The sequence below is a fragment of the Choloepus didactylus genome, chromosome 2, assembly GCF_015220235.1.
Source record: "Choloepus didactylus isolate mChoDid1 chromosome 2, mChoDid1.pri, whole genome shotgun sequence".
In the NCBI taxonomy this organism is placed as follows: Eukaryota; Metazoa; Chordata; class Mammalia; order Pilosa; family Megalonychidae; genus Choloepus; species Choloepus didactylus.
This window is the reverse complement of record NC_051308.1, coordinates 16,206,971-16,224,962: the sequence shown is the minus strand read 5'-3', so window position 1 is coordinate 16,224,962 and position 17,992 is coordinate 16,206,971. Positions and strand designations below refer to the sequence as shown.

The window sequence follows — 17,992 nt, the reverse complement described above, 5'->3', positions numbered from 1 at the left end:
TCTGCCAAAATTTGCCCATCAATCCCTATGAATTCTAAGACACCTTAGATAATAGTTACAGCTACTGGAAGGAAGCAGGGAGGCGTGTCAGCTGTAGGCATATCTTCCAGGGCCTGAAGAACGCAAGGAGACAGTAAGATCAGACTGCTACTGAAAGACGTCCTGTCAGTTCAGGCCTAGCAACAAAGCCACAGTGGGGTCTATTAATCAGTGGTGTAACATCAGTCTTTGTGTGCTACATAGGTGTGAATCAAGAATATATTTGCATTCATCCTCATGCCCAACAAGTTAACAAGGAAAGGGAACAGGGCAGCCTAGCTCTCCTCTAGCTTAGTACAGTGATTCTAATGCACATGGTACATTAAAATCACCTGGAAACCTTTTTTAAATGCCCCCCTATGGATCCTTTCCCCAGAGATCCCAATTTAATGGATTTGATTTTGGGGCCAGGGTACTGGTATTTCATAAGTCCCTTGGATGATTCTAATGTGCTGAGGGCTGAGAACTACTAGTTTAGAAGCTATAGAATAGCCACAAATTTGGAGCTCTTCTCAGATGTATAGGGAATGATACAGGGCTATAAATTGGAAATCCTCCCATCAGGGATGGAAAGAAAAAAGAAGAATAAAGATAGGCAACAACCACTCTACCTTGTAAAGGGACTCTGGTGAGTTTATGACTAAGTACAGGGCAGCCTTGGACATCTGGACCAGTTTGGGTGCCCTGCCGATATTTGTCTTTTAAAACATTTTTCACAGCTTTTACAGACTACTTAAGACTAGCCTTCACCTTGTGCCAAAATACTATGGCTGTGTTTGTTTCAGGGCCAGTTGCTAGAAAAGGGGAGTAAGAGGCCTGCTAACACACAATGAGTCTGTCATCCTGGTGGCTGCTCCAGATGACCCAGAAGGAATCAAGGATCAAGAAACCCAGGTACCAGGGCACTCCAATCATGCTGCCTGCAGCAGGATGCGACAGAGGAGAAGGACCAGGGATTGAAGCCAGGCTCACCTTGGACAGGTGTTAAGAAAACTTACAGAGCTGCAAACTGAAAGAGGTTCAGTCTCATCAATGAAGCACAGTTTTAGAGGTATGGGAAAAACAGGTGATCAGCAATGAACAAATGAAGGCCCATTTTATTACAAATATTTTTATTGATTTTCTCCTATATGCCAGGCATTGAGAAAGGCCCAAGAAAAAAATAGCAGGGTGACTCAACAGATGGACCAGAACTATAACAGAGGATGATCCAAATACGGTAAGGCTAGAGCCAGAAATCCAGGCATGTTGTTAGTATCAGCAAAGCCAGTCATCAGACAGCCAGGACTGAATTGTTAGGCGAGGGTCCAGGAGTCAAGCTTGGAGCATGGGAGAAGGAAAATGGCCAGAGCATGGCAAGCCCCATTTCAGATGAAGACTGCGATGCCAGTCAGGCATCAGGACACAGAACAGAGATGGAGGTAGAAGCCCAGGTACAGGACCTTGGGAACCACCCAGGACTATCTCACCAACAGTGCAGAACAAGAGTCTGCACTGCGGGCCCATGACCACTGGAAGGATGCTTGTTGCTAAGTGACAGACATGAGTTACCAACACTTACATATTTCCTGTTTCTGGGCAGGAAAAGTCCTGGGAACTAAAGAATTGAGGAACCACAGCTGAGGGAAAGAAGGTGAGCAAAGGGTAGAACAGGACCGAGCTCAAGACACAGGCACTGTTCACTTAAGGTAAAGGTTTGAAAAGTCCCAGCATGATTCTGCAGATGGAGACATAGCCATGTGCTTTCCCTGCACTCTACCCCAGGGAGAAGTGACTGAACTGTAACAGGGCAAAGCAAGTAAGCCTTAGGGCAAAGAAGTAGAGCTTTCAGTGAGGGGAGGCAACAAGTTCCAGAGCTGTAATCTAGACTTGGTCCTTTGGTGGAACACTCCTTTGAGATCTTTGCTCTTACTTCCTTTCCATGTGGCTGGTTCAGTAAGATAGAACCTGGGGCTGTCCCTGCAAGAAAAGGCCTCTCAACCTTGGATTCAGCAGGACCACAGTGGGGCCCAGGAGAAAGGAGGCCTGAAATGGGCAGCTTAGATTAGACCTGCTCTAAGTCTCGGGGAGGCACTCTTGTCCTTGGCTGATGTTTTTGGGCCTCATCCTGCCAAAACAGTGACCAGATCTCCAGGGCTAGGGTTTATATGTGGCCTGGAGAAATGACCCAGCAGAGCTCCCACACTATTTGGACTCAGAGCTAAAAACCAGAAGAGAAAATGAGTCTTCATCATTTACAAGTGGTTCTACTTCAACAGGGCAAGACACTGCATAGGCATTTGGGGCCAAAGCTCTGCCTACTAATCAGGAATGTTGTTCTGGTTTGCTAAAGCTGCCATTATGCAAAATACCAGAAATGGATTGGCTTTTAAAAAGGAGATTTCTTAGGTTACAAATTTACAGTTCTAAAGACATAAAAAAAAGTCCAAACTAAGGCATCAACAAGAGGATACCTTCATTGAAGAAAGACCAATGGCTTTCCAGAACACCTCTGTCAGCTGGGAAGGCACATGGCTGACATCTGCTGGTCATTTGCTCCTGGGTTGTGTTTCAAATTGGCTTTCTACAAAATGTCTCTGGTTGCCTGTCTCTCTTATCGTCTCTCTCTCAATTCCTGTGCATCTTTGCTTGTTCTCCCAGGGCGTTTCTCTCTAAGCATCTGGGAGTCCTCTCTTAGCTTCTCCAGGGCAAACTCTGGGCTTCACCTCTTAGCCTAGCATCTCCAAACATCTTTCTGTCTGCATCTCCAAGCATCTCAGTCTGTGTCAGCCCCTGAGCTCTCTTACGGACTCCAGTAAACTAATCAAGACCCACCTTGAATGAGCAGGGTCACATCTCCATGGAAATAATCTAATTAAAAGGTCTCACCCACAGTTGGGTGGGTCACATCTCTGTGGAAACAACCTATCAAAGGATCCCACCCATAATAAGTCTGCACTCACAAGACTGGATTAAATAACTTGGCTTTTGTGGGGTACATAATCAATTCAAACAAGCACAGATGTGTCTGCTCCCACAGCCATTTTGCTACATATGCATTACTGAGGAACCTGCACAATGAGTAACAGGTAGGCAAAGAGTCACCTCCTGGCCAAATCTCTTTCCACTATGAGAAACATGACTAATAATTGCTAAGTAAGCATATATTCACTTCATGCAAGAAGACATCACATTCACTTTTATTATTTATGTTTTAGTATAAATACACCAAGTATTTGAGTGTTTACGCTATACCATATTATTCTAATTCACCACCTCATTTAATTCTTATCACAACCTAATGTGATAGGTGTTACTATTATTCCCATCTTACGGATGCAGAAACAAGACTCAAAAAGGTTAATAACTTGTCTTGTCCAAGGTCACCCAGCCAGATAGTGATCAAGCTTAGAATTTAACCCTGACCTCTCAGATCCTAAAGCACAAGCTTCTATCTACTATACTGTACTGCTTCTGTTCTCAAAAAACCAAAAGATCTGCCTGCTTGGTCAGCTCCTTATTCTAAGACAGTATGCACAGAGCTCAGGGGGATGTTCTTTGCTTCTCTTAAATGAACAGTGACCACAGAACCTGCCTTTACACAATGTCTAAGGTGGGTGTGTGCTTTAAACCAAACCATTCTCTGCCAAACATAAGAGTTAAGGCAGAAATAGAAAATGGAAAGAAAAGAGATGAATAAGATGCAGTTGAGGCAAGATTTGTATAGGCCAATGAGGATGAGGGAGTAATCCATCATCTTCAGAAGATGTGGAAGTGGCAGGCACAGTAGCTAAGAAACGCCCTGATAATTATTTGGAGAAGCCATTTTTTATAGCAAAATAAACCTGGGAGGTTGTTGCTTTTGACACATTCCCATTGTTTCCTTTCTTCGCATAGTACCTACCGCTTAAAAAGTAATGATGGACTTTCTAGGCCACTTTTGTCAATGCATATCTCACCACACTCAACTGGACAAATTAATATTACCGTGGCTCTTCCAAGGATCATTAATTACCCCATCTGTAGTAGGTTTTCTATACTAATCTTCTTTTCTTTCTTTTTTCATTGCCAACATCCTAGTTAAGCTGTGACTCCCAGGTCCCAGGCATTGTCATCACTATTCCATCCTACAGCAAACTGCCAGATGACGCTTCCTCAAGTCTGGCTTTGATCATGTCACTACCCTGCTAGAAGATCTGTAATGGCCCCTGATGCTTTTATCCTTAGCTGCAACTCAAAGCTCTCTACTTCCTAGTCCTAACCTACTTTGGCAAGCTTATCTATACCACAAAACTGACTCTACACCCAAGTCAGCGGATACCCTCTTCCTTCCCAAAACATAACTTGTGCTTTCCCTGTACTTCCAGTTCAGGCTTATCTAGCTCCATTCCACCGTGGCCAACCCCAAATCAAAACTCATAAAGAAAGGGATTTTGTCCTATTCACTGTTGTGCCTCAGCACCTAGAATTAGGCTTGATACTTAGTAGGTGTTCAATGATTTTATTTTTTAAGTAAATGAATGAATTAGGCTATTGCCTCTACCTGAAAAGACTCTTTGTCCATACGTTAGGTCTCGAAATCCTCCTGGATCTTTTCAAAACATGCCTCCAAAATTCTTTGACACTTCTCTCATCGAGAGTTGGTATCTATGTCTCCTTCTCATGAGTCAGGGCTCCATGACCACTTGACCAAGAAAATACAATGGAAGTGATGCTGCAATGGTTTTAACATTTTATCCACCAAATACTTTAATAATCTAGGACCGTTGGAGTGGAAACTGTTTTGGCTCCTCTTAAGTACGGGCTGAGCTCTGAGATTTGCTTTGAGTGAATGAAGCAGTGACAATGGGTAACTCTGGAGGTTAAGTCCTAAAAAGGCACGGTGGCTTCTGCTTTGCTCATTCTCTCTCTCGGATCACTTGCTCTGGGGAGAATCAGCTGCCACGTCGCAGGGAACTGAGGCTTTCTGCCAAGAGCCACGTGAGTGAGCTTGGAGTAGGTCATCCAGCCCAAGTCAAGCCTTCAGATGACTACAGCCCTGGCTTTCATCATGACAGCAATTTCATGATGGGCCCTGGGCCAGTACCACCAGCTAAACTACTCCTGGATTCTAGACTCTCAGGAACTGTGTGAGATAATGTGTCTATTATCTCAAGCTTCTAAGTTTTGAGGTAATTTATCACACAACAATTGATAACTGAGATGCATGCCAGTTTCTGAATCCAGGCCTTAAGAAATTAAAACTTCTATTTCCTATCTCTTGGGATACTCACTCTTGGAACTTAGCAGCCATGCTGTAGGAAAGCCACACTGGCTGCAGAGAGGCCTATACAGAGAAAAACCAACAGCCAGTACCAACGTGCTAATCGTATGAGTGAATCATCTTGGATGTAGGTTCTCCAGCCCCATGTGAGTCCCCCCAGCTGTCCCTGCCAAGCCTTTCAGATTCATGAGTAAAATCAATGGCTGTTATTGATTTAAGTCACTAAATTGAGATGGTGTATTACACAGCAGTAGATAACCAGAACAGATTTTGGTTTCTGGAAGTGAGGCACTGCTATAACAAAATCTAAACTCTGAGACACTGGCTTTAGGATCAGGTGGCAGGCAGAGTCTAAGGCCCTTGAAGTCAGTATCAGCGGAGCCTAAAGGGCCTCAAGAAAATGTTATGAAGCTAAAAGAAAAGTGAGAAAAACATTACCAGAAGCTGGAGGAAAGGGGACCCTTGTAATGTAGTGGCAGAAAGTTTGGCAACATTATCAACTGAGGAATGCAGAAAAGAGTTCCTAGTGAGATTTTCATGCAGCTTAACCTGCCCGCTGGCTTCACCTCCCTATGATAAAATGCAGGAGAAGAGACAGGAGTTAAAGAAGAAACTGTTAAATATGAAGGAACTGGGACTTTCTGGGTTTGAAAATAAAACTGTTTCCCATTCCCAGCCCCATCTGATCAGACCTCAACCATTTTCTCAGCCAATCAAAGAGCTAAATCAAAGAGCCCAGGCCCCATATGAAATGTATCATCTTAAAAATCTCCCTGGGATTTGAGTGAGGGATATCTCTGCTGCCTGATTTCCACATCTCCTCCCTTGGGCTTAATACAGACACATCCACCTGTATTCCTGGGAAAGATGTATTGATTAAGAAAGGCAAAAGCCTTAGCTCAGAAGCAAGACTGTGTTCTATCTTCTTTTTTTTCCCTTAGCAAATGGGGCCATAATTCCAAGTAAATGGCATGTGAAGCTTTTAAGAGCCAAGCCCCACACTCACATTTCCATGTTCTACTGGTTGTAAATAATCTGCGTGACTGCACCAGGGACCAAATCGCTCATTAGTTGCCAACATTAGTTGTTTAATGATCTGAAGAGCAGAAGCTGTCAATTATTGTATTCCTTCTTAAAATGCCATTTAACACACATACATGTAATTATTTTACCTTTCTGTTAAATTTTTATGATTCTTCTGTAGTTGATGACCTGTGGGCTCATTCAACCTATAGAACTCAGAGAACACTGTGAGGCCATCGTTACATAACTGGGCTAAAATCCATGTTATCGCAAGCCGTGAGGAGACCTGGACTCTAGTCCTGATCTGCCACCACTTAGCTAACTGAACAAACTTAACCAAAGGAAACATCCCAGGGTCTCAGTTTCCCCTGCTGTTCATTGGGATCACAGCATCTTTCCTACCTTCCCAGCATAGTATAGCTGTTACGAAAATCGAATAAAATGCAGAGGATATCTAAAGGCACTACTCAAATGAAAAGTTAAGATAATGTTTTCAGAGACTCTTATTTGCAACCTACTAATTAATGAAAAATATATTCTATAATAACTGCCAGATTAAGGAGGGAATATGATCTCCCAAGAATTCTCCAAGTTCTCTGACAAGATTTTTAAATGACTTTGAGTACATCAACTTCTTTCATGTAATCATTCTTCCCTCCATAGGAACGGGTTAATAAAATCCCATATCCTCACTGAGCATCCACAGATACATAATGCTATGTCAATATCTGCTGGGATTTTTATGGCATACAGAGCACATTTGTTCTCTTAAAGAAACAGGAACTGGAAATCCAAAATATGGAACCTAAATGAATACCTTCTATTATGGGTGCATATGTATCTTTAAAAAGTCTTATCCACTTCTTTATATGGACATCATGCTCCCCGTCTATTCCATGGGTATATAGTGAAGCTCTCGGAAAAGCTTTGAGGTATCTGAATATGACGAGTAACGAGTAGGATGTTAATCAAGGACAGAACGTCAGATATTGTGGCGGTTGCCATACTATTTTAGTCCTACTGCTTCCATGTTTCCTTCGATTCCAGTTACCTGATACGGCAAGCGTTTTGGCTTCAAGCAATGCCGGCAGTCGAGTTTCAATATCATTTACTTTCTTCCTCAGAGTGCTGCAGAGTCTCTCAGTCATACATACCTAGACAGAGAGAGATTGCCACCGATTATCATTTATTCAGGTAAAAATGAAAAGGCACAGAGCAGCAGGTCAGAGATTTCTGGGTTTGTAGGTACATAAGAGATGTGACAAAGAGCGCTTAAAAAGTAACAATGCCAGGAGAAGGAGGAGGAGGAGGAGGAGGAGGAAGAGGGGGAGGGGGAAGGAAAGGGGGAGGAGGAGGCGGAGGGGGGAGAGGAGGAGGAGGGGGAGGAAGATGGGAAGGAGGAGGGGGAGAGAAGGGGGGAGGGGGAAGGAGGAGGGGGAGGGGGAAGCAGAATAAACCAAACTGAACACTGACACATCACAAGCATAGGTCCTATACCCTTTCACCTCACCCAGGGCACAAAACTGATACAGTGACATAATGTAGAAAGCCAAGAAAAACTAAAGTAACTTAATCAGCTCAGGCTTTTCCCTCCTCAGAACCTTTGCATTCTGGTTCCCTCAGTGTTAACACTCTGGCCCCAGGTGGCTCAGATCACTTACTTCTTCAGGGCTCTGCTCAAATGTCAGCTGAGAAGAAAGGCCTGGCTGATTATCTACACAAATCAGCAACTACCCTCAATCCTCCCTCTCCTCCTTCACCCTGATTTATTTTTTCCCCTTGCATCCTATCTAGCTGACACACTATTTGCATTTATTTGTTTGCTTTTATATTGTCTCTCTCTCCCTGCTAGAATATGAGCTCTATGTGAGTGGGGACTTCGTTTTTTGTGCTTGGCACATAATAAGCAGTAAATAAAGATATTAATGGATTAATGGCCATTGAGAGCAAGGGCAGAGCAGCAGGCGACATTGAATTAATTTATTAGTAGATGCTGTCTAGTGGAAACTTTGAGGGTAGATACTTGCTAGCAAGTCAGATTTTAAAAACAGACAAGAAAATCTCAGTAGGTTTACAGGTTTTATCATTCATTTTTCCATAACATGCCAAACACTTTCTACAGTTTTCTCTGCTTTTTCAAAAATAGCAAAAATCTCAGGTTCTTTTTCCAAATACTTTTAGGTTATCTTTGATTTTGTTTGAGGCTAAAACATCACGTTTTTTTTTTCCTTTTGTTTAAGGCTAAAACCTCATATTCAATTGTTAGCTACATTCAGATTCATAAGCTACCTAGAAAAACATCCAGTTCAACAAAAGCATATGCTTTTATAAGGATGAATAGCTTTAATAAAGATGAATACATTTGTGCAGACATTTTGGGGTTATGCACAAAAGATGTTACCTAGAAGCATCACTCTTTTCTTGCTAAAAATCTGAGACTCCTTTCAAGGGCTAAAATTAATCCAGTTGAGTTCATAGAGCCCAGAGAAGATAAATAATTTCCCCCAGAAGAATCTTGATCCTGCTAGATACCAACAACTTTAGATGTTTTCCTTATCTCAGAATGAATTAAGATTATTTTTAGAATCAAAAGAGACCTCATGCATCCTGTCTAAAATACTCCACTATTTCTCCAAAGGCTTACACATGTTCTTTTCCATTAAGTAGTTGTAATTTTCCAACATTTCCTTGTAAAACTCACTCTCTTGATCAAGATGACAGTTTGGCAGCTCTGAACTAAAGCTTGCACCAGTGATGCTGATTTTCTGCATGTCCAAAGCGATTAATTTTGAGACCCTGCGATTTGTCAGTATGTGAGAACAGGGAGTGAAAGTACGGTGTTCAGGACACCTTCTCCCCTGCACTATGTCTTGGGTTGGTGCAATGCCTGATGAGTGGCACACCCCATCCCGTGCATCTAAGACCGTCATCGGAAGACTGAGGATACTGCCATCAACTCTGTAACATCAACCATAATTCTTATGTCTCATCCAATTTATGTCCAGCATTTCTGATTTTAGTTAATGGTATCTGTTAATCATAATTGGGTCAGTTTCTCCTTTGTTGAGCAAATCTATCCCTCCAGCTATCACTATTAATATAAAACAACCCTTCTAAATCTTATTAAATTGCAACATACATTCTGTCAGGCACTGCTGGATGTAATCTAATATCTACCAATCTCCAGATATCACATTTATTTCCAACTATTTCTTCCATCTCATTTATCCCTTAATTAATTACCTTTGGTTTGGGTAACCTATAATAGTCAAAGAAATATAATGAGTATAAGGAAGGTTCTGTCTCTCTTTGGGGGAGGAATCTAAAGAGTATCAGATCTAAATGACTAAAAAGAAAGTATTGTCAAGCTGAGTCTTTTACCTCAAGGTCACTGGTTAATCTAGTAGAGAAACTTTTTGGTGGTGGTGCTGTTATTTGACACTTTTGTTTTAATTCTCTGTGGACTAACATAGCTCAGCATCTCTTTCTCTACCTTATTCCCCGCCCCCCACTCCCCCCCCACACACACACACAGGTGCACACATACAGCCCTATGCTCACACACACACCCCCCAGGAAATCTGCATCTCCTTTTTATTTCCAAATAAAATTGGACCCTCAGGAACTCATGACGAAATGGAGCTTTTACATTTACCTTTTAAAATCTAAGACACGTGTTCCTTAATCGTATGGAAAAACAAAAGGTTTACAATTTTTTTGTAAATGCACCAGAGAAGGTATGCCAACAAAACAAACCCCTTTTGGTATCTGGGCAAATCCAACGACCCTTAACAGTAGCTGGAGATTAGAGACACATCTCAATATTGTATGAATATCTGTATATATGCATGTCCACAACATAAAAGTCATATAAAATACACACACATACAAACACCACCTGTACTATGTATTAGACACATCTGTAGATATATTGACTACAGGTATAGTCCCTGTAGATATATAGACTCACTAATAATACACATACATTGTATTCTGAAGATAGTCAATAAACTGAAATGCCAGAGAGTCCTTCCACCTTTTAATTCTGCACACAAATTAGGAAGCACCTGATAAAACATAAATGGCACATATTTGCAGTAAAGACATAGAGAAGGGAATACCTCTGCAACCTCTCTCCATGCCAGGAAGCTTTTGCCTCTCCCCAGCTCCCTACTGGTTCCACCTGAAGATCAGAGTTGTGGACAGTGATTGGGCCATGAATACTAGTGAGCAGCATCACCGAGACTTAGAAGGTGGAAATTCAGGCTCTGCTCCCTCACACTTCCTCTTTTGCTTCATATAACAAACTCAGTGAGGCAAGATGGAATCTCTCTGGCCCCTGCAGTTGGGCAGCGCAAAAGATCTCCGGGAGGAGAAGAAAGGGAGAGTAAAAGCCCTGCTCCATGGGCAGCCCTTTACCAGAGTTCTGTATTCAGGTCCTCAGGCTGCTAGAATAAAATGGAACTCGGAGTCTTATCCTGCTCTAACACTTTAAGGAAACATTCTTGGGAAGCAATCAGCGATAGCAGAACAGATTTGGGGCATCACTGGATTCCTGGCCATGATCCCATCTCATTGACATCACTTATTTCTAACAGAAAGGTCTTCTTTTATGCAGGGTATCATTACCCAGCAAACTTGCTGCTGTGTGATTTTTTCAGCAAAATCATTTAGTGTTGTTTTCAGAAATGAATTGGATGCAAAAACTGATAAAAGGGCCAGGGCAACTATACATATTTTTGCCAACAATACATCCCCAATTTATGCTTAGTGGTGGTGATCTGCAAGGCATTTGGCGTGTCTTCCTGTTCTGAGGTCCAAGATTCTCTTTTCCTGGGAAATGAGTCCAAGGCAAGAGTCCTTCCAGGCCAGTGCACTCTCAGCTGCTTTACTCGCTGGCCATCAAACTGTTCTTTTTACATTTTGACTATCTTATAACCACCCCTGGTTCCCAGGCCTGACACAAATAATTCGTGATTCATGCACACTTCTCTGCCACAAAATTTAGTTTAGATGTTAACAATTCACAAAGTAATTTACTTCCTTCCCAGTGTGTCAAAAACTCAGCCTGATATAACTATCTCTATAGGGAAGTGTTTTTGTTTTATAAACTGAGGTTATCCTAACTAACCAGGACATTGACTATTTCATTTAACTGACCATATGCTCTCGGGGAAAAATGAAGGAGGGTTCATCTCTACATTAGCGAAGATCCTGATATAGAATCATTAATGGCAGATAAAATAGGTGAAATGACTCTAATGTCTACCAAAAAATTCTAAAACTCAAAAACGATCACTTTCTACACTATTTCCCTATGTTTGTGAACAACTTGAACCCTGCCCTCCTGAGAGGAAAAGTAATTAATTTCCCATAATTACTCCCATCCTGAAAGCCTTTTTAAGCAAAGGCATTTAATTGAGCACAGCAGTGGTCCTTTCCCATTTCCTAAAACTGACAGCTCTCCCTTAAGCAAAGGCCAAGTCAGTCAATTTGGGGTGACCGCAAGTCAGAATCTCAAAAGCTGGAAGCAACTTGGCACCTGACTCTTTTGGATCATCTGCTTGTCCTGCAAAATGGCTTTATGATGCCTGCATCTCAGCCTGAGTTCAGTTGTTCTGTGATTTAGACACGAAATTAAGTCAAAGGAAAACTTCAGAGGCCTCTTTAGAAAATGGGACTATAAAGGTACGTACCTTAGCAGTAATCTCTTTAAGTGACAAGCTGAGGGATTTTATCCTTTCCTGGAGGCTAGAAGAATTAGAAAGAGAACATTGGTCTTCTTGAGTAACCACAGTTATATACCACCACATATAGGTATAGGACACCAAGAACCACAAAACTTCCATCAGCCAAATGACTGAAGAAGAACATTAAGAAAGATAAGGGAAAAGAGCAACCCAGGTGTGTGCCTGGCAGCGAAAGATTAAAACTTGGGTTCCTATAACCACCTTCCAAGAATGGTCTACACAGGGTGGTCCTTAACAGGTCATTATATACTGTATAATGGATTGCTGTCTGCATCTAGCATTGAGGTAGAAAGCAGACAGGAGAAACACACATTCAAAGTATATCTAAAATAGCACCACCTTATTCTTGGGCTTTTACCTGATTCATTTTACTTTGAACACTATTCACACATATTAATTTATTCATGCAATTTCTCTCTCTCCCCACTGGAATATAAGTTCTATGAGGGCAGCAACTGCTTGTTTACTCAAGTAGCCCTAGTGCTTAAAACAATGTCTGAAGCTTATTAGTAGGCACACAGTCAACTCACGTAGAATGAATGAATGAAGGAAAACATAAATAAATATAAGTGTAACTATGACTCAGATAGTATTCTCAAGGAGGCTGTTATATAATGGAGAAGAAATACATGCAGACAATCAAACTTAATATAAAACAAGATGAAACAATTATTGTAAGAGGAATATAAACCAAATGCCAGGGGAAAGCTGCTACATAAAAAATTGTCACAAGGCAGAATATTGTCTCCAAACGAGCAACGGAGGCAGTAAATTGCATAGCAATTTAAACTAGGGGATTGGTGGGAACACTTACTGGAAGAGGTAGAAAATGAACTGTAAGTGCTCAGAAAATGTGATGGAAGAGGGAGAGGAGAGAGGAGAGGCCAAGGGCTGCATTCATTTCCTCTCTACCCATCAAAAAATGTCATTGTCTTCCTCTTCTCAGACTCTGGAGCAAGTTTTGTATGAGAAAATATGAATTTTTTTCAGTGATTTAGGAAATTTTAAATGGGTCTTTTGAACTCATGAAACATTTGACACCCCTTGGTTTGCAGGAAGCGGATTAAGTAGCACCGTTAAAATTGCAACAGGTAATATTCTCTCTATAGCTTTGCATTTTTTTAAATTAAATCTTAGAGATTACTCAGTTTTATATTCTACCTTAAATTAGAACTTAATGACCTTGAGTCTGGAGTCTGTTTTTCATTGATCTTTTAGTTGCTGTTTGGGTTGTTTGTTGTTTGTTTTACCTACAGCTTTATAGTCACACTGATTACAATCATTTTGTCACTTTCTTTTGTTAACCATCAACTATCTGAATAGTTACCTTCACTGCTCAAAGACCGAAAGTACCAGCACCTACCAAATCAGATCTGAATTCCTAGTTACCTAGGATGTTTCCAATTTCTTTCTACCACCAATAGTGCAGTCTGCCCCACCCCACCCCTTACTTGCTTCTAATGGCCTCCATGGCACCACACTTTTATACTTACCCACTTTCCCCTTTGGAGAATGCTCTTCCTCTAGAAGATATTCCCAAGGGTCAGTCTTTGAGACCCTGCTCTTCTCTGTTCATACTTTTTTCCTTCAGGGAATTCCCTCCAGTCTAAAGTAAAACGGTCACCATTGGGCAAATGTCTGCAGAATCCATAGTTGGGCCCTGAACTTTCTCTACTCACTTTTTCACACTTCATCCATGTTCTGGTGGACGTTTGCCTGGCAATGGAACATCTCTCCCAAACCTGCTTCCTTCCCCCAGCTCCCTTCTTTCCCCCCTGACCTCTGCCACTCTCTTGCAGTGCCTTGTACCTCACAACTGGATTTCTGCTGTAGGGCCTGCCTGGTTTTGCCACATTCAGTCTTTCCTCTTCCAAATTATCTCTCATAGGGCTGCGCAATTAATTTTCCAGAAAAAAATCATTTCTTTCATACCTCTCTCCTGCTCAAAATCTTAATGGTTTCCCATTGCCTGTGGGATAAGGCCTCAAACTCCTTAGCCTGGCATTTGACACTAACTATTGCTTTACCATGATATCCCTCTAAAAATTATTTTTAATGATATACACTGAAAATATAACATGTTATTTACTACCACCGAAATTAAATATTAACTTTTTCTCCAGACTCACTTTGGTTCTCTTCCCCTAAATAAATAAACAAATAAATATTACTGACACAGACCCCTACCCTTACCCTTCTCCCTCCCTCCCTAGGACAAGTAATCACTCCCCTATTTAACTTTATCTCTCACAACTCACCTGTGTGAACCATTTGGTCCAGTTAGATTCTCACTGGAAGCTTATTCACCCTCTTTTTTATTTTGAGGCCCAGGGCTCAGCAGGGCACCAAGGAATTTAAAAAAAAAAAAAACAAACCAAAAAAAAACAGTCCTTAAAGGAACTGGGGCTCATAGTATACAGTTGGTCCTGTGTAAGGTTTAAACACTGATTTAAAGGGAATTGAGCCACCAACATAGGTCAACTTATTTTTTAAAATTGATAGAATACAGTTTTTCTTATTTTACAAAGTAAGGAATAAAATATCTGAAAACAAAGAGTCTAAAGATTTTTTTTTCTAATACCCACCCTAATACAATGACACAGTGTCAGAATTTAGTCATTTGTTTGTGTTGATGCTGAAAAAGACTGAGATCATCTGACCTAGATCTTTTCATTCATTCATGAATTCATTCTTTCTTCCAATATCTATTGCACTTATTAAATCAGGAATCTGGAGCATACAGACATGTTCCCTGACCTAAGCTGCTCACTGCTGCTAGACAGGGGCCCAAAAATGAAAGAAAATGCTAGAAACAGTTATAGGTGCTAGAAGAGATGTGGTTATTTGGTAAACTGGTGGCCTGTAGGAGGGGAATATCAGGTTTTCTGGGGTATGGGAACAGGGTGTGCCAAGGAAAGTTTCTACAGCAGAGGTTGCAAAACATTAAACCTAAGCTGTCAATGTGCTGATTTGTTTTTGTTGTACTTCTTCAATTGTAAGAACTGTTTTTGATTATTATCACCACCATGAACTTATGATTTCCAGTATATGCAAACTATTTTCAGTTGCAAATACTCTGGAACTGGTGCAGGTGCAATCTCACCGAAGTCATTCACACTTCAGACCTGTTTTCAACAGAGGAGAGTTTTCCGTCTAGCTGAAATCAACCCAAATGGAGGAGATGACAGTTGACAAAGGGCAGGGTATGTGACACCAGATTTTTCTCAACTCAGGAGTCACAGTCTGACAAAACTTACTGTACTCAATGGGGACAATGGAAAATAATATTTGGAGTCCTGTCTGTAGAATTCTAGACACTGGATGGATGGACACTGGGCCCTTTGAGGGAAGGGAAGTCTAAATGTCACGCCAACATGGAGAGCACTGGACAACCAGGAGCAGAACCAAGACACTTGGGATGTAGGAAGGAAATGAAGGAGGAAAGATGTCAAAGATGGGCCTGTTGGTGGTTCTGCCTCTGGTTTTAGTAGCAGTGCCAGCTTCGAGTTGCTAATATCCAAACTTAAAACCTTTCTCAGGCAGAAATGCATTTTCCCTGCCAGACTTGTAGGAGCCCATTCAACTAATAGCTTTTCTAATAAATGCTTCACCACAAAATGGAACTTAAATGAGTACATAATAATGTACTATAAATAGATGTTCACAGACACACACAAAGACTATTTCACACATTAACAATTAAGAAAACAGGTTGTGGGTCCACTTACTGATAATGAAATTTTCACAAACCAAAATGGTAGTGTCCTTAGCTAATACCTAACATACGGAATTAAAAAATAGGTCAAATACTGTCTTAGCAGGGGTTGACATAGTTCGTTGATCTTGGCTCAGATCTGGTACTATCCTAGAAAGAAAATTAGTCTTCTCAGATATCCATGTTAGGGGGGGGAGGCAGCGATGCAAATAATTGAATGCATTGTTTTATATTTGATTTGATTTATACTTAATTTATGTAATTTATGCTATATTACTTTTTGCAGTAGATTTACCTTCCTAATTATGTTTTGCTCTGACTAATATTAACATCAGTTGCATCCCTGGGGTATACACAGAATGAAAGCCGTGGCAGGGGCAGAAGAACATGAATAATCTATATACTATGCTAGTGGTTTTCCAACTAATTTTTATAGGAGAAATATTTCAAAAAAAATTTTACACAGAACTGTAATATATATACCAGACAATGGTGGATCTGTTCTGATTGAGATGGGCGGCTGGCCTAGGGTACAAATGACATCATATTGATGTCCCTCCCCGAATCCTACCATCATCCCATTGTAGTTCCCAATTCATAAGCCCATGATCAGGAACACAAACTGGAAACCACCAAAATAGATCTAAATATTGATAAACAACAGTTACATGTACTTCAATGATTAAAACTACCCCTTGTGGGTGACAATGTGATTGTGAAAGCCAAGTGGATCACACCACCCTTTATCCAGTGTATGGACGGAGGAGTAGAAAAATGGCGAAAAAAAAACTAAAGGAAAAATAGGGTAGGAGGGGGGGATGATCTGGGTGTTCTTTTTTTACTCTTGTTTCTTTATTCTTATTTTCACTTTCTCTGGTACAAGGATAATGTTCAAAAAATAGATTGGGGTGATGAATGCACAACTATATGATGGTACTGTGAACAGTTGATTGTACACCATGGATAACTGTATGGTATGTGAATATATCTCAATAAAATTCAAAATAAAAAAAAAACTACCCCTTGTGTTTCTTTTAATCTTGCATATTGTTAATGACAAATAAGAACTGTCCTCTCAGATCAAATTATGCCATAGGAAACACATAAGTTTACCCCATGAATTAGAAGATATGTTTCAATGAACAAACCAGTCCTAATTTACTCAAATGAGTGTCTTCCTTCCAAGCTGTCATCCTAGGAATAACAGAATCAAATATTTAGTGAGTTCTTACGTGCCAGGCACTCTTCCAAATTCTTTACATATATTAGCCTTTTAAATTCTCATTATAACTCGTGAAATAGGTACTATCATTATCCACATTTTCAGACAAGAAAGCTCTATTAAAAGGAAATCTAAGTAGCTTACCCTGAGTTAATCAGCTGGGATACAGGGGAGACGAGATGGTAACCCAGGCAGTTTAGCTGTCTGGTCTCCTAACCACTAAATTTCACTACCTCTCCTGGGAAGCTACGTTCTTATTCCAAAGACATTGTCCTCGTCCAGTCTGGTTTTCGAAACTTCTATTTTAGAATCACGCTAAATTTACAGTACAACCAATATCATTTCTTTGTAAACATACATTATTCTTTACTCACAAACTAATATCCAAATCATAGTAGCAAATCCATCCTCAACAAAGGATGCTTTTGAAAAGCTGATGTAATGGTATAAGAATGTGCTGCAGTAAAAACAGATCTGTAGCAGGTGGGCCTGGGCCCAGAGTCACAATTGAGTAGTGCAAAAGGACCCAAGGAAACTTTTTAGGGGGAGGCAACTATTTCAGACTTGCTTATGGCAATGTATGTTACATTGCATACATTACTAAGATGCAGCCAGCTTACATCTAAAAATTGGTGAATTGTTTTGTATGTAAATAATGCTTTAATAAACAAAAAAAAAGAGGGGAAAAAATGCCACAGATTCTGAATGCAAACCCAATTGAAAGATTCCAAAAATGTTTTGAGCAATGAAATCATGGATGGAAGAAACAAGCCCCTGCTTTGATAACAACATTCCATGGGATTCATGACTTCGGATGACTTTTTTCAAGAGTCAGTCCTATTACTTTATATCACGCCTGGTATCTACCAATGTCCGGGAACATGAACTGTTGGCAAGGAGGAAGATCTGCCACCTCCAACCTCTGGCCTCAGAGAAGACAGGTAGAATAGACATCTGTGCCCCTCTTCAGTGACAAAATAAATAATTCCTTCTCCTTTGAT

At 40.7% G+C, this 17,992-nt stretch overlaps 1 protein-coding gene across 4 annotated transcripts in view; it reads right to left on the bottom strand.

Moving 5' to 3' along the window:
• DISC1 (DISC1 scaffold protein) overlaps nt 1-17,992 on the bottom strand; it is a 403,772-nt gene that overhangs the window by 225,900 nt on the left and 159,880 nt on the right. For 3 of the 4 annotated variants that reach the window (XR_005214467.1, XM_037820932.1, XM_037820929.1), the window contains exons 7-8: nt 12,001-12,055; nt 7,356-7,458 (exon numbers count right to left, since the gene is read on the bottom strand). Coding sequence is in view for 3 of the 4 variants with exons in the window: in XM_037820932.1 (XP_037676860.1) it covers nt 7,356-7,458; nt 12,001-12,055 (158 nt within the window). In the remaining variant the exon portion in view is untranslated. Of the gene's footprint in view, nt 1-7,355; nt 7,459-12,000; nt 12,056-17,992 lie in introns of those variants that run through there. The other variant, XM_037820937.1, reaches the window with a different exon arrangement.